Source organism: Lutra lutra, chromosome 5 (assembly GCF_902655055.1).
Source record: "Lutra lutra chromosome 5, mLutLut1.2, whole genome shotgun sequence".
Lineage (NCBI taxonomy): Eukaryota > Metazoa > Chordata > Mammalia > Carnivora > Mustelidae > Lutra > Lutra lutra.
In genome coordinates, this window is record NC_062282.1 from 162,782,506 (window position 1) to 162,803,678 (window position 21,173).

The window sequence follows — 21,173 nt, forward strand, 5'->3', positions numbered from 1 at the left end:
GCATGGGAACCCCAGGGAGAGGGTCTGGGCCAGGAGACACCCCATCCAACAGGTCACCACCTTGCATGGGAATCCACAGCCAACCAAGGGGCACAGAGCCTTGGACAGTGATGTGATGTTGCTGCCAAGTCCACATCCCTGAAGGGGACATCGTATCCCAGAGATGTTCCTGCTGCCCGGAGTGGGGCTCTGTCGAGCCCTGAACACGGAACGTTACTGAGCTGCAAAGTGTCTTCCCTCTTCCCTTCCCACTCCTCCACCACCCTGACCTCTGCTACCGAAGGGATAAATGACCACAGGTGGGCCTCAGGCAGGGGAGCTTAGATTTTCCCAGCTCTGCAGGAGGCCGACACCTGCATCCACACATGGGATGCAAGCAAGGTTCCGGGGAGCAGAGAAGGGTGTGTCACCTTGGGGCCACATCCGGGGACCATGGCTGTGGCTTCCACCTCTGCAGTCTGAGGTCTGCTGTTTGGGGTTCTGTGGCTGGAACGTGGGAGGGGACATTCCAGGTGGGGACACACCAGATGCAGAGGTGGCATGGCCACCAGAGAGAGCAGGTGATAAACATCACTGCTCCTGTGGCTCCCACCGGTGTAGACAGGCTGGCTGTCATGGGATCCACTAAGCAGAGCCATGCCTCCACCAGGGGCACAGGGATGCCTGCTTTTTCAACCCTCGGTCGTGCAGGCACCATGACCTCTCCGCATCCTCTCCATGCCAGGCAGACAGTCCTCTCAGGAGGGTCAGGACGTGATCCTCTGCTGCCAACATTCAAACCATCCACCCAGATGACAACAGTCTGCTGGCCGGCAAGTAGACGTCCATTCCCCATGCTGGGTCCCTCAGTTACAATAACCAACCTCTGCCTCTTGGGCCTGACCCCCAAAGTGCAAGCACACCTCCAGACTTCATGGACTGGGACACAGGCCCCTTCTGAGTCTGGGTCATTTTACACTGCTGAGACCCAGGGTGCACACTGACCACAGCAGCATCTGGGACACAGACGGGAGCTGGGCAGATCAGGGCCACCAGCATGGCCCTGTGGGCTCTGTGCTTCCCGGCAAGGGTCACCCTGGGCCCACTAGCCTCGCTCAGACTGCTGCAGCTGGCCACTCGGTTTGCTGTCCCACAGACTGTGGACAGGTGGACTGAAGGTCCGTGGCAGCAAAGTGAGGTCGCCACTGGCTCCCTCCTGGGCCAGCAGGGCTCCTGCATGGCATGGCGCCCAAGACCATAGGGACACCCAAAGTCTAGGGTGGAGCCCCAGCACATGGAGCGTGCCCTCATCCTGGCAGATCTGAGGCTCTGGGGGCTCCCTGTGGGATCTCCCACCATGACGCTGCTTCAGGTCACAACAGCCTGTGGCTGTGGGAGCCGCTGCCTCATGACAGCATGTGTCAGCATCTGCTGACCCTCGCCTCTGCCTGCCCACCCCTCAGGAGAGCAGCTTGGTCACCAGACACCCAGCTGTCCCCAGAACAAATCCTCCCCTCCAGGGTGTTCACGGCATTAAAGGAGCAGAGGACCACCCAACTCTCACCCTGCTGACCACTTCAGGGTAAGGTGTGTCCTCCTTTCCCCTCGGACACAGACGTGGCCTGGCCAGCACACATTCCTGGGGGCAGCCTGGTCAGAAGCAGGGAGTCCCAGGGGCCCGTTCTGCTTCCAGGAAACTTCCTGAACTACCTTGTCCCTCTGAACTGGCCATCCCAGGCACAGGTCTGGCCATGGGGGGATCGCAGGATGGGAAGTTGCACTCCCAGGTTCTGTGCCGGGGAGGAGACCCCAGAATGTGGGGGCAGCAGAAGACGACCCCAGGGCAGAGAAGGGGGATCCCCGGCCTGTGGCTCTGACCCTGGGACCCCGAAAAAGCCCAGCAACACCCCAGGTGTCCTCAGCAGCCCTGCCCTTGACCAGGAAGGACAGACAAAGGCCCAGAGGGCCTGACCATCCTGGGATGGCTCCTTCAAGACCAGGACTTGATTTGGGTTTTCGGGCTGCAGTGGACACTAGGAGGTCTACCTGCCAGTCCAGCCCAGGCAGGTGACTCCCAGTAAGAGTGTCCTGGTTTACCTGGGGTCTTGGACCCCATCAGCTGTGAGGCAGGGCTGGGGCTTAGGACCACGTGGCAGGAGTTTGGCCACTGCAGGAGCTCTGAGAGTCGACAGCTGTGCCTGCGTGAGTGACCCCCCAGCAGACACCCTGGACACAAGGCTCGGACGCATGTACCCCGGAGGACTAGACTGCACTGCCTGCATCCATGCGGGAGAGAGATGTGGTCTGCATGACTCCACCAGAAGGTGGGAGGCCCCAGGAACCCCGCTGGACACCCCGCTGGACCCCTCCCCAGGAGCCTCTTCCCACCCCTGCAATAAGCCAGACCCTGAGTAGACACTCTGCTGAGTTCTGTGAGTCCTTCAGTGATTCATGGACCCCAAAGCCAGTCATGGGACCCCCAAAGCAGGTGTCAGAACTGGGGGTGGTCCCGGGGATCCCGGATGGTGGCTGGTGTCAGAACTGGGACCCCCAAACATTGTGACTCCCGTTATGCCCAGAGCCACACCAGATATCCCACCCCAGGGCCATCCTCGGAGTCTACCCTGCCCTCTCCTGGCCGCCTGCCTGCCCCCCTAGGGCTCTCGCATGTTGGCCAGAGAGCAGCTGCCCTTGCATCTGCCTCATTTCTCCGGATGGCCACAGAACCTCCCCACTTGCTGCCACACGTCTGTCCACCAGTTTCCCATCGGTCTCCCCCCTACGTGGACAGCACCCATGGGCAAGGCCTAGTTGCCTCTGTATCCCTGGTACCTGGAGCAGGGTGCTAGCCCTCCATGCAAACTTGTCAAATGAGACAGCTAAGGAGTGAGATCTGGGGTGAGCAGGGTCACCACTTCTGAATCACGGGGGCACAGCCTCTGCTCTGTCCTACCTCGTGTACCTGTGCTCCCAGCCAGGCTGGCTGAGCCCGCAGTGAGCCCCTGTAATAGGACACATGTCCCTCACACCTGCCCCCCCAACCCCTGACCAGGCCCACCCCTCTGGCCAACTTTTACTGGTGCAACGTCCATATCCCTCAGGCTGCAAGGTCCTACCTTTGTACCAGCTGACGATAGGCTTGGGGGTGCCCGTCACACGGCAGGCCAGCTTCACTGTCTCACCAAGCTCTGCTGTGCAGTCCGCCAGCTCCTCCTCAAAATCTGGGGGGTCTGGACGCACACACACACACACAGACACACACTGACTCTGAGCTCTTGGTGCATGGGACAGCAGCGGCCCCAGGTCCTTGGTCCATCCCTGGACTCATGAGAAGCCCCAGGGTCCAAAGCTGTGGTTGCTACGGACACCACCCCTTGTGACCACCCATCCGGGTGGCCCTTCCCGACTCTAACAGTCTGGGCACCTGTCCTGTGCTGGGGGGCCTGTGTGAACCTTGAGGCTGCCCTGCACTGAAGTCAGGTTCAGCCCAGCACCCCAGCTCAGGCTGCTGAGAGGCTGAGCAAACCGCGCTCCAGACAGAGCCTCTCCCTCCTGCCTCCCAGGACTGGGCAGGGTGCTGAGGCTCAGGGGCCAAGACTGGGGCCTCCAGGCCTTCCCAGCGTGGGGGACTCACGCCACACAGGCAGGGCCAGGCGCTGCTGGATGCCACAGATCTCCTTCACCCACGAGTTCTTGGTGATGACCGTGCGTGCTTGCAGCAGGTACTTGCGCACCGAGTCCTCCCGCTCGTGCCAGATCTCGAAGGCACGGTCGTCACCTTCCACCTGGTCGTTCAGGTCGATGCTGCTCAGCTGCGGGGTTGGAGGATGCAGGCTGAGTGTCTGGAGGAACGCAGGCCTCTGCACCTGTCCCCGCCCCACGCTGGGCCCCGCGCCTCCCCCAGTCCTCCCTGCCCCACCCCCCAGCCCACCTTCATCATGTTCCGGAAGACATAGCTGAAAGTGTCAGTGCGGGAATCCCTTCTGGGCTTGCAGACCACCAGGTGGTGGCGGAACAGGAAGACGTGGCGGTGATGGCCCTTCCAGGGCATCCGCGCGCCCGGTGCCCCCTCCCATACGATGAAATGGCCCTGCAGGAGCCCGACATCAGCCCCCAGCCCACACAGCCAGCCCAGAACCCACCCCCAAGGTCAGCCCAGAGCCTCCGCATTCAGCCCCAAGACAACTCCCCACAGTCAGCCCAGTACACGCCCCCAAGGGCAGCCCGGAGCCCCCGCATTCAGCCCAGAGACACCCCCTCTACAGTCAGCCCAGTACACGCCCCCACAGTCAGCCCAGAGCCCCTGGCACTCTGCCCCTGCTTGCGGCCCTGCCCAAACCCTCGCCCGCTCCCCCGCACCCTGCACCCCACATCTCAGCATCCCAGACCTGGCGGATGGGCTCGCCCAGTGCCTCCAGGGTGCCTGGGTAGTTCTCCATGAGCGACACGTGCAGCTGGTTCTCCGCACGCTGCGGCAGGGCGGACACCACCGCATAGGCCTGCTCCAGAAGTGCACAGTTCTGCCCGTTCCTCGCCTTGTTGCGGATCAGCTCCTGGGGGACACAGTGTCAGGCCTCCGCCCAGCGGCCCTGCAACCAGGCCTGGGAGGGGGCTGGGCAGCGAACCCCCTACCTTGAGCAGGGCCTGGTACTGCTGGACCCGCTCCACGGGCTGCTCCAGGAAGTGCTGCAGGGGCGGTGGGGGCGGCTGCGAAGGGTCTGCGGCAGACAGCACCTCCTCTGTGTACTTCTGTGGGTGCCGCGGGGCGCAGTGGGGGACAGGGCAGTGTCAGCAGAGCCAGAGATGTGGGGGGCTGGGGCAGCAGGGTGCACATGGGTGCCTGCCTCCTCCCCGGCTGGCCGCACCCCTGCCCCACTGCACATGTACGCACCGTCCCTTCTCCCTGGCCAGCTGCACCCCTGCACAACTGCACAGGCACACACACACACACACACTGCCCCTCCTCCCAGCCAGCTGCACCCCTGCCCCACTATGTCACCAACGGAAGGTGAGCATGGGGCTCCAGGGGCTATACTTTACTCAGTAAGCTGTGGGGCCAGGGCTGGGGGGCACCTTGTAGAACTCCTGCACAGCCGTGCCCACCACTGCTGACTCGGCCTGCACGCGGCCCACCAGGAACTCCAGGTACTTCTCAAAGGCTGCCTGGTTCTTGATGAAGCACATGGCCACATCGTCATCTGTGTCACAGCTCTGCAGCTCCTGCTGGAAGCTACAGCAGAGAGCACAATAGTTGGGGGAGAGTGAGGCCTCAGGTCTGGGAGGAAACAGGCTACCACCCCGGGCTAGGCTGTGTGGTTGCTTGGGACTGAGTGCACTGCGCTCTGTGGGCCATGGGTGTGGTGGTGGGGGCGTCTGTGTGCATGAGCATCTGTGTGAATGCATGCAGCAAAGGGTGTGTTCATGCAACCTTGCCTATGTGCTGCACGTGTCATGTACACATGTGCCTATTTGTGGCCACACGTGGAGGCATGTGCCTGTGGATGCAGGCGTGCATGTGTCCGAGTGTGCATGTCTGTCTGTGCGCATGTCTATGTGCATGCATATCTGTGTGCATGAACATCTCTGTGTGCAGACACATATGCTGTAGTGCCGTGTACACACATGCCCACACGTGCAGGTGTGTGCAGGTGTGTGCATGGGGATGCGGGCGTGTGTGTGAGCAAGTGTGCACGTGTGGCTGGCATGCATGTGTGCACATCTGAGGGCCCACCTGCCCACCCACCTGCTGTGGAAGTGGCTGATGTCCTGCACGTTGCGGAAGATGACTGCCTTCTGGCTGGCCACAGCCGTGGGCACATGCGGGCAGCGGTCCAGGTGCTGGATGTGGTGCTTCTGCAGGAAGTGCAGCTCGCCCACAAAGGCCTGCTCAGAGCTCAGCAGCTCCTGGATGATAGAGCTGGGCGGGGACAAGGGAAGAGAGAGGCAAGGGCTTGTCCCAGAGTCTGCGCAGCCCACCACCCACGGTCCGAGCGAGCCTGGCAAAGTGGTGGAGGGAGGCAGACCCACCTCTGTCCCACCACTGCCACCACAAAGCTGTTCATGCCCCACCTGCCAGCCCCTCACCTCAGCCTCATCTTGTATTCATCTTCAGACACGGCCTCCCCTGGGAACTCGGGAGCCTCACTGGGCCCCCACTCAGGCGACAGCTGCTATGAAAATGGGGGACAGTGGCAGATGGCCTCAGCTCTGGCCCTGCCCTATGGGAGTTAGGCTCTTGGCCTCACAGTGACAACACACCCAGGGCCCCTGCCCAGCCATCCAGTACCTTGAGCCGCTTGTCTAGGTAGGCAGGGGACACCCAGCCTTGCCGTGAGGGGCTGGACTTGGTGGGCTTGGTGCGTACAAGCCAGCGCAGGGGGTGGGCCGAGTCCAGCACCTCCACGTACTGGCCTTCCCGCAGGGAGATGGCATCTGGCTCGGCCCCCAGGGGCAGGTAGTCAGCCGTGACCACATAGATATCGAAGATCTGGGGGCATGATGCGGAGTCAGATCTGGGTGGGAGCCAGCCTAATATCCCGAGACCCCAGCAGCCCCCAAAGATCCTAGAGGAGCAGGGGACCCGGGCAGGAGCTAGACTGGCCCCCCAAGGCCTGAGCAGCCCCCAAAGACCCCAGGTGGGGGAAGCCGGGCAGGAGCTGGCCTGACCTCCTAAGGCCCCAGTAGCCCCCAAAGACCCCAGAGGGGCGGGGAACCTGGGTGGGAGCCAGCCAGGCCTCCTGAGGCTACAGGGTGCCCAATATATTAATTTGGGTGAGAAGCCAACCTGAGACTTCATACAGTTTCAGCACAGGCTCAGCAATCTCTGCTGATGGAAATCCCGTCGCGGGGTAGCAGAGGGGATGGCCACCGAGCTGTGTGGCCCCCTCATCCCACCAGTGCCCTACCCACCCCTGCCAGTCAGAGTACCTCGCCTCGGGAGTCCCCGTCCTCCGACTCTGAGGACGACTCCTGGACACTGGAGGAGGGGCGGGAACGGCCGTGCCGGGGGGATGCAGATGGTGTCTTGGATTCCTCATCACTGTCCCCTCCAGGCACCTGCAGCTTGGCTGGGGGACACAGGGCACATGATCTCCAGGAAGGGCCTGCACCCCTGTCCCCTCCCCAGCGGTGTCCAGGGCACATGAACAAGGCACAGCCCAGTTCCCGGGGCACGGCCAGCAGTGCCCTCACCCTGTGTGATCTTGGCCGACACGATCTCAGTGATCTGGGACGTGAGCTTCTGCAGGAACTCTTCTGTGCCCACCTCAGCCAGGGACAGGTGGCCACGGGCCTCCACCGCCGTGGGCTCTGCTAGGGGCCAGAACCCAGCTCAGCCAGTCATGTGCCTCGCAGACTTGCCCAGGCACCCCCTCCAGGCCCTGTCCCAGGCTCCGGCCTCTGCAGTGCCAAGGATGGCACAGACTTGAGACCATTACTGCCGGAAGCTTGGGAGGGTCGGGTTAAGGGCTCATGAGGGCTGCCTGGGTGAGTGGGGGTCAGCCAAGAAGTGACTCCAAAGGTGGGCAACCAGCATGCAGAGCACATGACCCTCCCTTCCCGCCCACGGTGCAGACTTCCGTTGAAGTCACAAATCCCCCAGGGTTGGGGAGGCCCTGTGTGGGTGGTGGGAAGGGGACAGAAGGACCCTGCTGGGGGGTGGGGGAGAATCCAGAACTGAAGAGGTCTCCATGGTGGCAGCCCAGCACCTGTCCGCCCCTTCCCTTGCCCCGCCCTCACCCAGCCCTCAGAGGCCACTACCTGTGTCCAGGCCCAGCACCCGCAGCTCTGAGCTCTGAGCCCAGGGCCAGCAGGGTCCCCAGATCCACAAGGCTCAGAATCAGGCCCCATGGAGGGCAAGCAGTCGTTTCTGGGCCTGTAGAGCTGTAGCTGCCCCCTCCATGCCTCACCCCCACACTAGGGGCGTGTCAGCCCCCACCCTGCTCCCAACCAGCCTGTACCTGTCCTCTGCCCAGCGATATCAGCGGCAAACCCCGTGGTCTCGGTCATCTGTGCAGACACCGCTTGGGCCCTAAAGGGAGCGGTGTCCTGAGAGATTGCCTTCACCGGAGCCCTCCTCTTACAAGGGGACACTGAGGCTCAGAGAGGGCTGCAGTCCAGACAGGATGCCCTATCCAGAGCCAGTGCTGCTGCTGGCCTGCTCCCCCGCACTCACCCTTGCAGGAAGGTGGAGATGAGGGCCTCCTTCACTCCAGCGTGCTCCTCTGCAGCGCCCGCCTCCTTGGGCACTGTCAGGAGAACAGAGTGAGCCCCCAAGGATGACGGCCCACAGCCCTGAGCCAGTGCTGGTTGGGACCCGTTCACCCCTCCAAAGATCGAGGGAGCCCCCAGATGGACATGCTCAGGGTGGCCAGGGGCCTTGGGAGGGCCTCAGCCCGCTGAGCAGAGCCTGCAGGACACGGCCTGGCAGCTGGCCCAGGGGCTGTGTTTGGGGTCTCCCCAGCTCCGGCAGGGGGTGGTGGTTGCTGGGTCAGTGACCCCCGTCGACTCACAGCCAGAGATGTGCAGGCTGGCGGAGCAGAGGGCCTGGCCCGCGGCATTGGTGGCGATGCAGGTGTAGGTGCCCTGGTGCTGTCTGCCCACGTCCAGCAGGACCAGACTGTGCTGCTGGGCTGAGCTGGCCACCGTGTAGCCCGGTGAGTCCCGGCCGATCCACAGCACGCCCCGCTCGGCCTCTTCCCGCAGCCAATGCACCGTGGGGGCGGGAGAGCCTGGGGGACAGGCAAGAGCCCATGGGGAAGGGGCTCCCGCAGCTGGGGGGCACCTCAAATCTGCCTGGGGGGCTTTGAGTAGAGGCAGGAGGTGCCTGTTCTGGTCTTCCCGGGTGGGGGTCCTGGGTGGGAGCAGGGAGGGGCCTGCTCTGAGCCTCCCTGGGTGGGGGTCCTCCATGGGGGCATGGTGAGGTCTGCTCTGAGCTCCCTGGGTGGGGGTCCTGGGTGGGGGCAGGGAGCTAGGAGAGCCTTACCTTCCACCTTCACTGAGAAGGTGATGCTGGAACCTTTCTTTACTTTCTTGGAGGTGAATCTTTCCAGGAACCGGGGTGGCACCAGCTGTTGGCCCACATCTGGAGATTCGGCAAACACTGGTGATGACCGCATGTCGAGCCCCATCCCTGCTGGGGAGCGTGGCCTCTAGAGGCCCCTGCTACAGCCCCAGCCCCAGGTCCCAGCCTCATCCCACCTGGAGCCTGGGTCTCTGCAGCCTGCCCCCAACCCTCCTCCATCTGCAAGGTGGTATCCCTCATGCCCTTGGGCCAACCCACCCACCCACCCTCTGCCCACCCACGGGCTCACCCGATGCAGGCTTCTCTTCGGGATCTTTGGGGCCTGAAAGAGGCAAGAAACAGAGATCAGGCCTATAGCCCGGGGGGCCTATGTCCCCAGGGGGCCTGTCTCTCCAGGGCCGGTGCACCCGCGGGGGTCGGGGTCCCCATTCCTAGCCACACCTTCCCTGAGACTCAGACCATGCAGGGAGCACACCCTGAGGCTCCAGAGATCCAGTGTGAGGCCTCCCACCCCACGGCCCCAGGAGTGTGGGGGTCGCTCTGCAGTGGACACGAGGTCGCACTGAAGGTCAGAGGGGAGTCTGGGCAGCGCTGGGTCCCTCAGACACTGCTGGCTCGGGTGTGACATGGAGGCACCTGGAGGTGCTCAGGGCTTTGGAGACAAGGACGTGCAGACCTCTCCTCCCATGGGAACTGCTGGCCTCTTCCTCCGCACTGTTCACGGTGTCCCCACACTTGCCTGGGTCTGCGTCATGGACCCCATGCCCCCCACCATGCCGGTGCCCATGGACCGAGGTGGTCCAGGTGTGGACACCCTGTCCCAGGGACCCACCTCGGACCAGCAGCCATGCAGACGAGTAGGCCGCGCCCACAGTGTTGCTGATGTAGGCCGAATACTGGCCAGCATCCTCACGGGTGACCGACACGACCTCCAGGGTGTGAAGCGTCTTCCTGTCCGCCATGTGGATGTGCTCAGAAGCCGTCAGGAGCTGCCCGTCTTTGAACCAGTACAGTCGGGGTGCTGGGTAGCCTGTGGCCACGGGGGAGTGGTCAACATTGGCCTCAACCCCGGGGGCACCTGTGATGGCCCAGCCTGCACCTGCCGGCGGTCTGTCTTCCTCACCTTTCACCTTGAGCTGGAACTTGGCCAGGCGTGTGCCGGGGGCCACCTGGAGGTCCTTCAGCTCCTCCACCACCTGGGGCAGCTGGCCCTCCTCTGAGGTTGATTCCATGCCCTCTTGCTCCCGGCTGGCAGGGAGAACAGAGAAGGTGGGGTGAGGTGGACCGGGGAGGGTTCCAGCATCTGGGGGGGTCAGGGGCAGTGAGGTGGGCCAGGGAGGGGACCAGCATCTGGGGTGGTATCAGGGGCAGTGAAGTGGACCAAGGAGGGGTCCAGAGCCTGGGGGTGTGTCAGGGGCAGTGAGGTGGACCAGGGAGGGGTCCAGCGTCTGGGGAGTGTCAGGGGCAGTGAGGTGGACCGGGGAGGGGTCCAGTATCTGGAGGGGGGGATGTCAGGGGCATGAGGTGGACTGGGGAGGGGTCCGGCATCTGGGGGGGATGTCAGGGGAAGTGAGGTAGACCAGGGAAGAGTCCAGCATCTGGGGTGTCAGGGGCAGTGGGCGACTTCAGAGTGCCCCTTGTATGCTGGACAGACACTGCTGGGGCCCGGTGGAAAGCTCTAGTATTCATGCTCTTTCGGTCCCAGACGGCACTGCCACCCACTGGGTCTGCCCGCCTGTGCACGGCCCTCTACCTGGACAGGTATCCCTGAGCGCTGAAGTAGGAGGAGGTCTCCGTGGCATCAGCTGCAGTTTCATAGTCTGTGCTGGTCACTAGGAAAGGAAGAGTGGCTGCCGTGAGGCTGGTGCCTGACTTGCATGGGTGCCCCCCCTACACCCTGGGGGCCAGCTACCCAGATCCCTCCCCCAGATCCATCTGTGGAAATCCCAACCCCAACATGTGGCTGTCAGGAGTGGAGCCTTTGGGAGGCAATCAGGGTTAAAGGGGCTCCTGCGAGGAAGCCCCCAGGACCAGAAGGGTGCCCTGAGGATGGGTGACCCCAGGTGAGGACCCTGTGGGAAGACCACATCTGCTGCCAGAAGATGGTCTCCCTGGCACCCTGAGCCCAGACGCAGGCCTCCAGCGCGGCCTCCAGAGCCCTGAGTAGATGATGTTCCAGCCACCTGCTCCGTGGTCCTGTTAAAGCTCCCTGGACCCAGATACCCTCCCCCATCCTGCCCCTGCACACAGTACAACGTTTGTGACAGTGGAGTTTCTAGCAAGAAGCATGGCCCAGGTTCCCAGCACAGAGCCCCTAAAACCTTTGGAGTTCCCAGTGCTGAGAGGCACGAAGGTGCCTTTTGTTACATAAGGAAGTGACTTTGGATAGCCCCTCAGGGTGGAGGCTGGTGGCCAGGGGACCCAACCCTGGACCCAAGGGTAGGAAGTGTCAGTTCCACCCCCTTACCTAGGGGGCAGGGAGAGAGATGGAGGTAGGATCCATCACCCCCAACCAACGGCCCAGGACTGAATCCATCAGGCCCACGGAACAAAGCCCCCACAAACCCCACAAGGTAGGGCCTGGGGAGCTTCTGGAGACCACATCAGATGTAGGGAGAGGGACACACTCGAGGGACACACAAGCCCCACGCTCCTGCCCCAAGCATGTCCTCCATTGGCTACTTCTGAGTCATGTCTTGTTACAATAAAGGGGTTAAAAGAAGAAGGAGAGTGTTTCCCTGAGCTCTGTGAGCCACTCAGCATGTGCGTAGAACCCATCGAGTGACCGTGGGGACCTCGGGTCTGTCACGGGGGTCGGAGAGTGTGTGGGCCCCAAACTTGCAATTGGGGTCTGCAGTGTGGTGGTGTGTGGGCCTGAAGTGTGACTGTGTGGGGGATGAGGCGGTCTCCCTCTGCATGGGTGTATTGCTGATTGCGGGGAGCGGGGGCGGATGATAACTCCGTTGGTGGGGCTTGATGGGGATTCCGCGTGGGTGTGATGCTGACTCTGAAGGGGGCGATGATGCTGACTCTGCAGGAGAGCTTGACGGGGACTCTGACTGGGTCTGATGCTGACTCCGGGGGGGCGGGGGTCGTTCATGACGGGGACTCTGCGGGGGGGGTGGTGATGCTGACTCCGTGGGGGCATGAACCTGACTCCCTGGGGGTGTGACACTGACTCCACGGGGTGTGGGGTATGATGCTGGCTCCGTGTGGGTCTGATGCTGACTCCCCATGGATGGGGTTCAGAGCTGAGTTCATTGAAGGACCCCTGCTGGCCTCAGAGAATTTCTTGTTGATTCCTTGCAGATTGGAAACAGTGATGAGCCCTGTGATTGCCCTAGCTTCCCGCCTTGAGTTTCCAGGTCCAGGAGGGGAAACTGAGGCAGAGTCAGGCATGCTGTCCTGGATGGTGAATGCTGCTGGGGTCCACAGGACAGAAGCCAGAGAAGAGAGCGGGCAGAGCACCGATTAGCACGTGCACGTAGGGGGACCAGTCATCTGAAGGGGCCATCAAAACAGTATGCAGGGGGCACCTGGGTGGCTCAGTGGTTAAGCCTCTGCCTTCAGCTCAGGTCATGATCTCAGGGTCCTGGGATCGAGTCCCGCATCGGGCTCTCTGCTCTGCAGGGAGCCTGCTTCCTCCTCTCTCTCTCTCTGCTTGCCTGTCTGCCCACTGGTGATCTCTCTCTGTCAGATAAATAAAATCTTAAAAAAAAAAACAAAACAGTATGCGGATTCTGCGTTTCCAGTTGGACTGGGAACTTCCCCCATCTGTGGCATCAGGTTACAGGAAGGCCCTCCCCTCAGCAGAGGGAGGGAGTCAGCCCTAGATGGAGCCCCGCCTGCTCCCCATCCAAGAGGAAAACCTCAAGAAGATCAGAAATACAAAGTATCCAGCCCTACCCCCGCGTGGCCCATCAGAGACACAGGGAGGCAGGAAAACATCCCCCAGTGGGTCACAACCAAGCCAGAAAGACGCACGTGGAACTGGCAGAGGAGGACATCAAAGCAGGGAAGAGAACTGCATGAACAGAGACCCCCAGCATGCGAAAGAAGACTTCAGGAGCCCTCATAGGACAAACGATCCACTGATGGGACTGACGGCAGGTTAGCCATTCCTGGAGGACAGCGGAGTTGAGAGAACAGTGGTACAAACAACGTGAAATGGAATGCAGACTACAAAGGTGGCCGGTGAGAAGGGCTGGCCCATGGTCACGCCACTGCACACCACCTCACGTGCCTGCAACTGGAGTCCCCGATGAGGGGGGTAGGGAAGACGCTTGAGGAAATGACGGCCAAAACCACATGCACACCTGACAACAACCAGAAACCCCAAATCCCGAGAAGCTCCGTGAACGGCAAGCACAGGGAAACACACAGAAGAGTGCACCCAAGAACGGCACCGTCAGATTACTCAAAACCAACAAAAAGAAGGAAATGCTAAGAAAATACCCAAAGATCATCTTTGAGAAAACTGACACACTGATCCTCAAAGTCTTATAAAGACACATGGGACCCAGATGCTCCGACCAGTCGGAACAGGGGTGAAGCTGAAGGACTCACGTGTCTAGATTTCCAAAGGGACTACGAAGCTGCAGTAGTCAACACAGCATGGTATTGCCAGGACGACAGATGCACGGATACACAGGACGGAGTTAGGACCCCAGTCATAAACCCATACATGTCAAGGGAGTCAGCTTTTGACAGGAGTTACACAACAATTTCATGGAGGAAAATAGTCCCTTCTGTGAACGATGCTGGAACAATGGCATTTCCCTGAGACAAGAATGAATTGGGCCCTTACTTTACACCATATACCCAAACTAAACCTACATATAAGAGTCAAAACTATCAAACTCTTAGGGAAAAAAGGGTTGTAGATCTTTATACCGTTGGATTAAGCGACAGTCTTATAGACGTGACAATAAAAGTACAAGCAGGTGAAGGAGAAGTACTGGGCTTCATCACGATTAGTAAGTCCTTGTGCATCCAAAAACATCATCAAAAAAGTGGAAGGAAAATCCTCAGAATGGAAAAAAAATATTCGAAAGCCACATATCTGATAAGGGCATAATGCCCAGGTTATATGAAGAACTCTGACTACTCAAAATCAAAGCCCAACTTGAAAATGGGCATGAGATCTGAGGAGACATGTCTCCAAAGAACAGACAAAAATACCCAATAAGCACATGAGAAGACAGGCAGCACCGTCCGTGAGGAGGGACATGCACAGTGCTCGGGGCAGCCAGGGCTGGAGAGATGAACGGCAACAGGTGCTGCTGGGTGGGGCGGGGGAAGGGGGAGGAACCCCCACTACTGGGGGCATGCTCAGTGCAGCTTGCCAGTTCCTACAAAGGTAGCCCCAGCGTGATCATATGGCTAAGCGATTCCATTCCTACCTGTGTGCCCGCAAGCAGGACACAGGTCCCCAAATACTAAGGCTTGTACACAGATAGGCACGGCAGCATTACCGAGAAGAGCCACGCTGATCAGCATGTTGCATCGGAAATGTGTGGATAAGCAGCCCACGTGCACAGAGTGATTTTCCACCCGAGAAACGGGTGAAGCTTACAGTGTGGATGCCCTCCCGAACACACTCGGTGGTAGAAACCGGACACAAGAGACCACATAGCATAGGATTCCATTCGCGTGAAATGTCTGGAATGGGCAAAGCCACAGGGATGGCAGGCAGTTCAGGGGTCTCTGGGGCCAGGGAAGGTGGGATGGGGCAACAGCTAACTGACACAGGGTTTCTCCCTGGGATCCCGGGAACGTTCTGGCACTAGATGGCAGCAAAGCTTGCACACAAGACGAACATACTAACATCCCCTGAACTGTACGTTCCTAGCACATTTTATGGCAAGCAAGTATCTGAAATGTTTAAATACCAAGAGAAAAGGCAAGTTTTGCACAGAGAAAGATACGAATGACCTCCTGTTTCTCAGTGGAAACCGTCCAAGAGAGTAGACGGTGAGCAGCACCTTTAAGATATGAGGAGAAGAAAAAAAATCGTCCTAGCAAAAATAGCTTTCCAAATCACAGAAGAAATACAGACATTGTTTCACATATACAAAAGCTGGAAGAATTCTAGCGTTCCCAGATTACGTTAAAAAGGTTGGAAGACATCCTTCAGGCATAAGGACAGCAATGCTGGAATCCTAGATCGCCACTGCAGGATGAAATGCTCCTACTTTGGTAAACATACACAATTTCGTCTCGTTCCCGGGGGCTGGCTTCTGTGGGACTCTGCTGATGATGGTGGCCACGTCCATGGCCCTGTGTCCTGCTCGTGTCCACTTTTTTTTTTTTTACACTGTTCACCATTGAGTGTTGTTGTTGTTTTCAGATCAAGTTCTTTCCTAGATATGTGACTGGCAGATGCCTTCCCCCAGCCCGCAGTCCCTCAATGTGGGGTCTTTCTCAGAGCAGAAGTTTGTAACTTTGACCGATTTTCCCTTTGGTGGGTGTTGCTTCAGTTGTCAAATGTAAGTAGTCTTTTCCTGGCCACAGCTCCTAAAGATCTCCTCCGATCTCTTTCCTGAAAGTCCCATAGTTTTGTATTTTCTATTTACATCTGTAATCCCTGTGAAGCTCATCTTTCTATGAGGCCGGATTTTTTGGCGGATAAACACCCGAATCCCTCCAGCGCTACTTGAGATTCTATCCCTGAATCTGACATCCTACCCTTCCTCCACTGAAATGCTCTTGCGCTTTTCTCAAAAACCAGGTGGACACACTCATCCTGAGCCTACCAGGAGTCACCGTGTTAGAATAAAACACACCTCCTGTCCCCTTGTCCCTCGGGGGGACTTGAGGGACTCAGAAACTGTGTGCTTGGCACCAAGGATGACCAAATTCATATTGCTTATTGTACCATAGCAAACCGCCATGCATGCTGGGGGCCCCTGTGACCTGTCCCAGACACCCCCCAAGGAGGGAAGGCCCCCCCACCCCCAGCCTGGCCCCAAGACATGGAGCTTCCCAGTCCTCTCTGACCTGAAACCAATGTTCTCCGGGTCCTCCTACAGCCCAGCACCACCCCCTCCCCTAGCTCCCACGGTGGCCCTGATCAACCCCGCCTCCCGTACTCACGGTCCACGCGGAGCTCGGCCTTGGTGGACGACACACCCACGCTGTTCTCAGCCATGCAGCGGTATACGCCCATGTCTGCGGGCACTACAGCTGTGATGATGAGCTGGTGACCGCCCTGCTGGTCTTCGCTGATCATGTAGTGGTCGTCCTCCTCCAGCATCCGGCCGTCCTTGAACCAGCATACAGTGGGCACGGGCTGGCCAGTCACCACACAGTCGAAGCTCACGGGGTACCCGTCCAGCACCTCCTGGTTCTGCAGTTCAGTCAGGAATACCGGGGCTGCAAGGGGCAGGTGGGGCGTGCAGTGAGTGGGCCCCCGCTTCTCCTCCAGCCACCCCAGCAGCCGGTGGCCCAGCGTGCATCACTTGCAGGCCCTGCCAGCTTCACCCCATTCTCTGGGAGGGTCCTTGACCTCCCGGCCTGGGTCTCAAACCATCGAGAGGCAGGGGATAAGAGACAGGAAATGGGAGTCAGGGGAGGGGAGGGGAGACAAATGCTGCGTGGGCTGAGGGTCCAGGGCTGCAAGCATGAGACGGTTTCCAGACCTGATGCCAGGGGCTATGAGTCACACCTCACTGTTGTTCCTAGGGACATGCAAGCCAATAGTGGAACAGCTTTAAAATTAACTTGGTTGTTCGAGCAGGCGAAGGGGGCCATGGAACCCCACCTTTTATAGCCATTAATCCCAAACCCTCACGGAGCAAGAAACGCAAACCCTGGGAAGTCGGGATCCCTAGACCCGCTTCACAAAAGGGGACACTGAGGCCCGCCGGAGGAGCTAGCTGGGATGGACAGTGAACTCTGCTACCCCCGAATTCGGGCTCTTCCAGCCCTGTGGGCTGCATCTGCAGTGGCCAGAGGCAGGAGCCCGGCCAACTCCCCAAGTCTGCAGCCGCTGGGATCCTTCTTCTCCCCCGCCCCACCCGGGCAGCAGGCAGCGGGCAGACTCACCGGCCTCCTCCGCAGTCAGTGGACAGGGCGCCATCGCCTGCAGCGCAGCAGGGGGCGGAACCAGCTTGCTGATGCGCATCTCCACACCCCTGGGCCCCTGCTCTGACAGGTCGATGTCCACCAAGATGCCCATGGTGCCGAACATCTCCTGGAAGCAGGTGGCCGCACGGTGGGCCTCGTCCAATGACTCGAAGTGGATGTGGACGAAGTGCTGGTCTTCGCGGTACATCTGCCGGTCTGCAGGCTCCTCGGGCTCTGCAGATCCCTCATCCGCACTGAGGAAGATCTCTTCGTCTGAGACCTCAGCCGGGCTCTTGGTGCGGAAGAGCCGGTGTAGCCGCCGGGCTGCCCGGCGGAAGGCGTCGTCCAGCTCACCCCCCGAGGAGCTCTCTGCCTCGCTCTCAGTCCCACTGACCACCACACAAGCGCTATGGGCCACGCAGCCGAACTTGCTGCTCACCTGACAGGTGTAGCGGCCGGCGTCCGCCCGGCCCAGGCCCGTGACCAGCAGGGAGCAGGTGCCGTCGCTAAGCTGGTCGATGTGGTGGTGCCGACCGTCCGCCAGCTCCATGCCATCCTTCAGCCAGCGGGCACGTACGTCCGACTTGCTGGACACCACACACTCCAGACGCAGGACATCCCCCACCTGTGCCTCGGTGTCCCCGAACGTGCGGGAGAACACAGGTCCCTCCTGCTGCTTCATCTCCTTGCGGACCTTGTAGCCCTTGAAGGCAGCCTGGATCTTCACGGCTGCCTTGTCCATGGATGGGTCACTCAGGTCCTCGGCACTCAGGTCTCCTGGTGGTGGGCGAGTGGCCGCTGGCTGGTCCTGATGCTTCTGTGGCTTCCCAGGTAGGACTGTGGGGACCCCAGCCTGTGCACACAGGGAAGGTGGGGAAACTGAAGCCCGTGACAGGGAAAGGATGGTGCAGGGACAGCTGGGGCAGGGCTGGAAGCAAAGCCCAGGGCTCCCGTCCCTGCTCCATGTATCTGTACATCACACCACTCTGCTTCCTGCTGCTGCTTAACCTACGGGTGCCTAGTGACTCCTATGGCCTCCGAGATGGAGGCCCACCCCCTGAAACCACTTTAAGTGGTCACCCGGACAGAGACTGACAGGTTGTGAGACAGAAAGACTAGTTTCAGCTCTTAACAGCCAGCTGGATGGTGGATGGGTGGACAGGTGGAAGGGTGTGTAGATGCCTAAGTGGGGGATGGATGCGTGAGTGGTTCTGATGGATGGGTGGGGGATGGGTGAGTGGGGGATGGGTGGGTTGATGGTGGATAAGTGGTGAAGATCTGAGCCATCCAGGCCTTTCCTTGCAGGTCACACTGGACACTCACCTTGCTGGCCAGTGGTGAGGTGCTGGGCCTCCCAGCCTTCTTGAGGTAGGCAACCAGGGAAGGAGTGCCTGCCCGGGACTCATCGTCAGAGCTGGTTTGTGAGAGGTCAGCCTCGCCAGTTCGTGCCAGCTCGTCTGCTGTGGAGTAGTCCTCCGAGAGGTCAGGGGCTGCTTCCTCTGCCTCCTGTCCCAGACGCTGCAGGCGACCGTCCTCCTCGGGCAGCTCACTGATGGAGTCCAGCGTGGGCTCACGGCTCATGCGGCGCTTCCGGGCCAGGGCCTCCCACAGCAGGTGCAGGTCGCCCTCCTGGGCTGCCTCAGGGGGGAGGCTGGGCTGTGCAGGGGTCTCATCCCCACACCCGGGGGTCAGCACCACTGAGAAGGACAGGAGACTGGTCAGCAGGTGGGGGTGGGGGGATGACAAAACCTTTACCCCAGGCTGGCCTCAGCTGTGACTGTGGTTCTCCTCAGTAGACCAGAGAGCTCTGAAGGCCCAGTCTTTACAAGGTTTTGAGGTTCTGAACTGCCCTGTTGGTCTCAGCTTCCTTGATGAGGCCAGACCTCAACCTACATCAGGCCCCTGCAGAAGAGGAGTGAGCCCAAGGACAGGGCCAGAGTCAGGGAAAGTGCAGATGCCTCAGAGTGTGAGGGGTTCAGAGCAAGTGGGGGGTTGGGGGAGCGGGGGGAGTGATGGGGGAGGAGTCAGAGCACAGAGGGAGGGAGTCAGAGAGAGTGGGGAGGTCAGTGCACGGGGGAAGGGGGCCAGAGTTGGGGTGGGGTGCTCAGAGTGCACAGAGAAGGGGGTCCGTGGGGAGCCTGGTGGTGATAAGGGTCTTGCAGTGGCTCAGAGCACAGGGCATGGGGGGTCAAGCCCAGAGGAAGGGGATCAGAATGGGGATGCTCATAGTGAGGGCTCAGAGCACAGGCGGTGGGGGACCTTTTAGTGTGGGGGCATGAGTTTAGTGGGGGAGTGACTCAGTGGGGGACTCAGCATGGCAGTGCTCAGAGCACAGAGTGGGGGACTCAGAAGGAAGGGAGAAGGGAGGTTCAGAGGACAGAGGCGGGAGAGCTCAAGGGACCAGCAGTGAGTAGGAAGGCATGTGTTGGCCAGCGTCCTGCTCAGGTATCAATGTGACCTGAGCTGCCACCTTGTGAAGAAGCTGACCTACGAGGCTCTGCATTTCCCCAACTGTCCTCGGTATTCTTTGGTGTGAGGCAGGCTTCCCAAGAGGACTCCCTGCCCTTCCATCCCCCACCAGAGCTGACGAAGAGGAGGGGCCAGCTCACTCCCACACCCCAGGGCTCTCACGCCTTGGCTGGGTCCCGAGGACGCACCCTGGAAAGTGGCAGCTGCAGGGGAGGTGGGGTCCTGGGTGCGGCGACAGCGGTACTCGCCCTGGTCCTCCGCCGAGAATCCCCGGATGACCAGCGTCTGCTGCTGACCCCGGCAGAGAACCTGGAAGCGCCCGCTGGGCTGGATGAGCTCTGTCCCCTTCAGCCAGATGACCTCACCCGCCTCAGTGACCTCACACTCCAAACACACGTCCTCGCCAGCAACCACCTGCCGGCTCTCGGGAGCGGGGTGCGTGGGAACTGGGGGCACGGGAGCGGGGCACGCTGGAGCCCCCTGCACGGGAGCTGGCGGCGCAGGTTCAGGCTCCTGGGGCTCTGTGGGAAACAATGCCACTTCAACAAAGGCGTGCGGGGGGGCCCTGCAGCCTGGGGAGACCTTGAGCACTCCAGGCGGACCTCGCCCTTCCCAACCGTGGGGAGCGCAGCGACTCACCCAGTCTCACTGTCTGTGGCAGGTGCACGGGCTCCCCAGCCCCCGCTGGGCCCACAGCCGCCACGCGGAAGCGGTAGGTCTCCCCGGGGGCCAGGCCATCCACCACGCACTCCGGCCCGGGTACCAGTTCATGGCACAGGTGCCACTCGCCCGTGGCGGCCGCCTTCATCTCCACACGATAGCCGCAGAGACCGCTGCCACCGTCGCTTGCAGGTGCCACCCATGACAGCGTCACGGAGCGGCCTCTCCTCGCCACCACCTCGGCGTCCTCTGGGGGATCCGGGATGCCTGCAGGGAGTGGGGACTGGTCCATGGAAGCTCCTGGTCGGCTCCCACGCGTGCCCAGCCGGCCTGCTTTGGGTCTGATCCTGGGGTGTGCAGCGGGCGCCAGTGGCCCTCCCCCAAGGCGGGTGAGCCTCTGTGCTCAAAGGCCAAGACCGTCTGCGGGAGCCAAGGGAGACTGCGTGCCCTGAGCCAACCAGGATGGGGGCCAGAGAGAGGCCCCCGGCAGCCTCCAGGACTGGAACAGTAGAGCCCTCCCCATGACCTGAACCAGGCGACCCGAGTCACCCACCCAGTACGGTGAGCCGTGCAGAGGCCACGGCATCGCGGGCGGCGAAAGTGACCTCGCCAGCATGGTGCATCTGGGCACTGTGCAGCAACAAGGCATGGTGGTTGCCATCTGCGGTGACCGTCCAGTCAGGGTCGTCTGGCTGCACAGCAGCCCCGTTGATGTACCAGGTCGCCTCGCCCACCGGCACCGCCTCGCTGAGCGTGCAGGTGAAGCGGGCTTGCACCCCGGCTCGCACCGTGGCGTCTTGCAGTGGCTCTAGGACGTCCAGGCGCCAGCCTGTGGGCGGGGGTGGTGTGGGTAAGTGCAAGGGCGCAGGGTGGCCTGGGGTTTACGCAGGTTCACCAAGCATGCCACCAGGTTCCTACAGCCCTGCCGCCTCCCCCTGGCGGAGGATGAGACCCAGCCTAGGCAGGAGGGGCCTCA

At 60.9% G+C, this 21,173-nt stretch overlaps 1 protein-coding gene across 32 annotated transcripts in view; it reads right to left on the bottom strand.

Moving 5' to 3' along the window:
- The window catches only part of OBSCN (obscurin, cytoskeletal calmodulin and titin-interacting RhoGEF), a 146,109-nt gene that overhangs the window by 25,975 nt on the left and 98,961 nt on the right, over nt 1–21,173 (bottom strand). For 27 of the 32 annotated variants that reach the window (XM_047729435.1, XM_047729436.1, XM_047729434.1 and 24 more), the window contains 25 exons: nt 20,751–21,026; nt 20,177–20,464; nt 19,726–20,058; nt 18,392–18,765; nt 17,048–17,921; nt 16,097–16,375; nt 10,755–10,833; nt 10,125–10,249; nt 9,834–10,031; nt 9,291–9,323; nt 8,963–9,061; nt 8,490–8,708; nt 8,153–8,225; nt 7,938–8,008; nt 7,171–7,290; nt 6,907–7,046; nt 6,266–6,466; nt 6,064–6,149; nt 5,723–5,896; nt 5,053–5,209; nt 4,612–4,728; nt 4,368–4,532; nt 3,911–4,069; nt 3,614–3,791; nt 3,096–3,209 (listed from right to left, as the gene is read on the bottom strand). In XM_047729435.1, coding sequence (XP_047585391.1) covers nt 3,096–3,209; nt 3,614–3,791; nt 3,911–4,069; nt 4,368–4,532; nt 4,612–4,728; nt 5,053–5,209; nt 5,723–5,896; nt 6,064–6,149; nt 6,266–6,466; nt 6,907–7,046; nt 7,171–7,290; nt 7,938–8,008; nt 8,153–8,225; nt 8,490–8,708; nt 8,963–9,061; nt 9,291–9,323; nt 9,834–10,031; nt 10,125–10,249; nt 10,755–10,833; nt 16,097–16,375; nt 17,048–17,921; nt 18,392–18,765; nt 19,726–20,058; nt 20,177–20,464; nt 20,751–21,026 — 4,932 coding nt within the window. The remainder of the gene's footprint in view (nt 1–3,095; nt 3,210–3,613; nt 3,792–3,910; nt 4,070–4,367; nt 4,533–4,611; nt 4,729–5,052; nt 5,210–5,722; nt 5,897–6,063; nt 6,150–6,265; nt 6,467–6,906; nt 7,047–7,170; nt 7,291–7,937; nt 8,009–8,152; nt 8,226–8,489; nt 8,709–8,962; nt 9,062–9,290; nt 9,324–9,833; nt 10,032–10,124; nt 10,250–10,754; nt 10,834–16,096; nt 16,376–17,047; nt 17,922–18,391; nt 18,766–19,725; nt 20,059–20,176; nt 20,465–20,750; nt 21,027–21,173) is intronic. The other 5 variants (XM_047729456.1, XM_047729424.1, XM_047729457.1 and 2 more) reach the window with 2 other exon arrangements.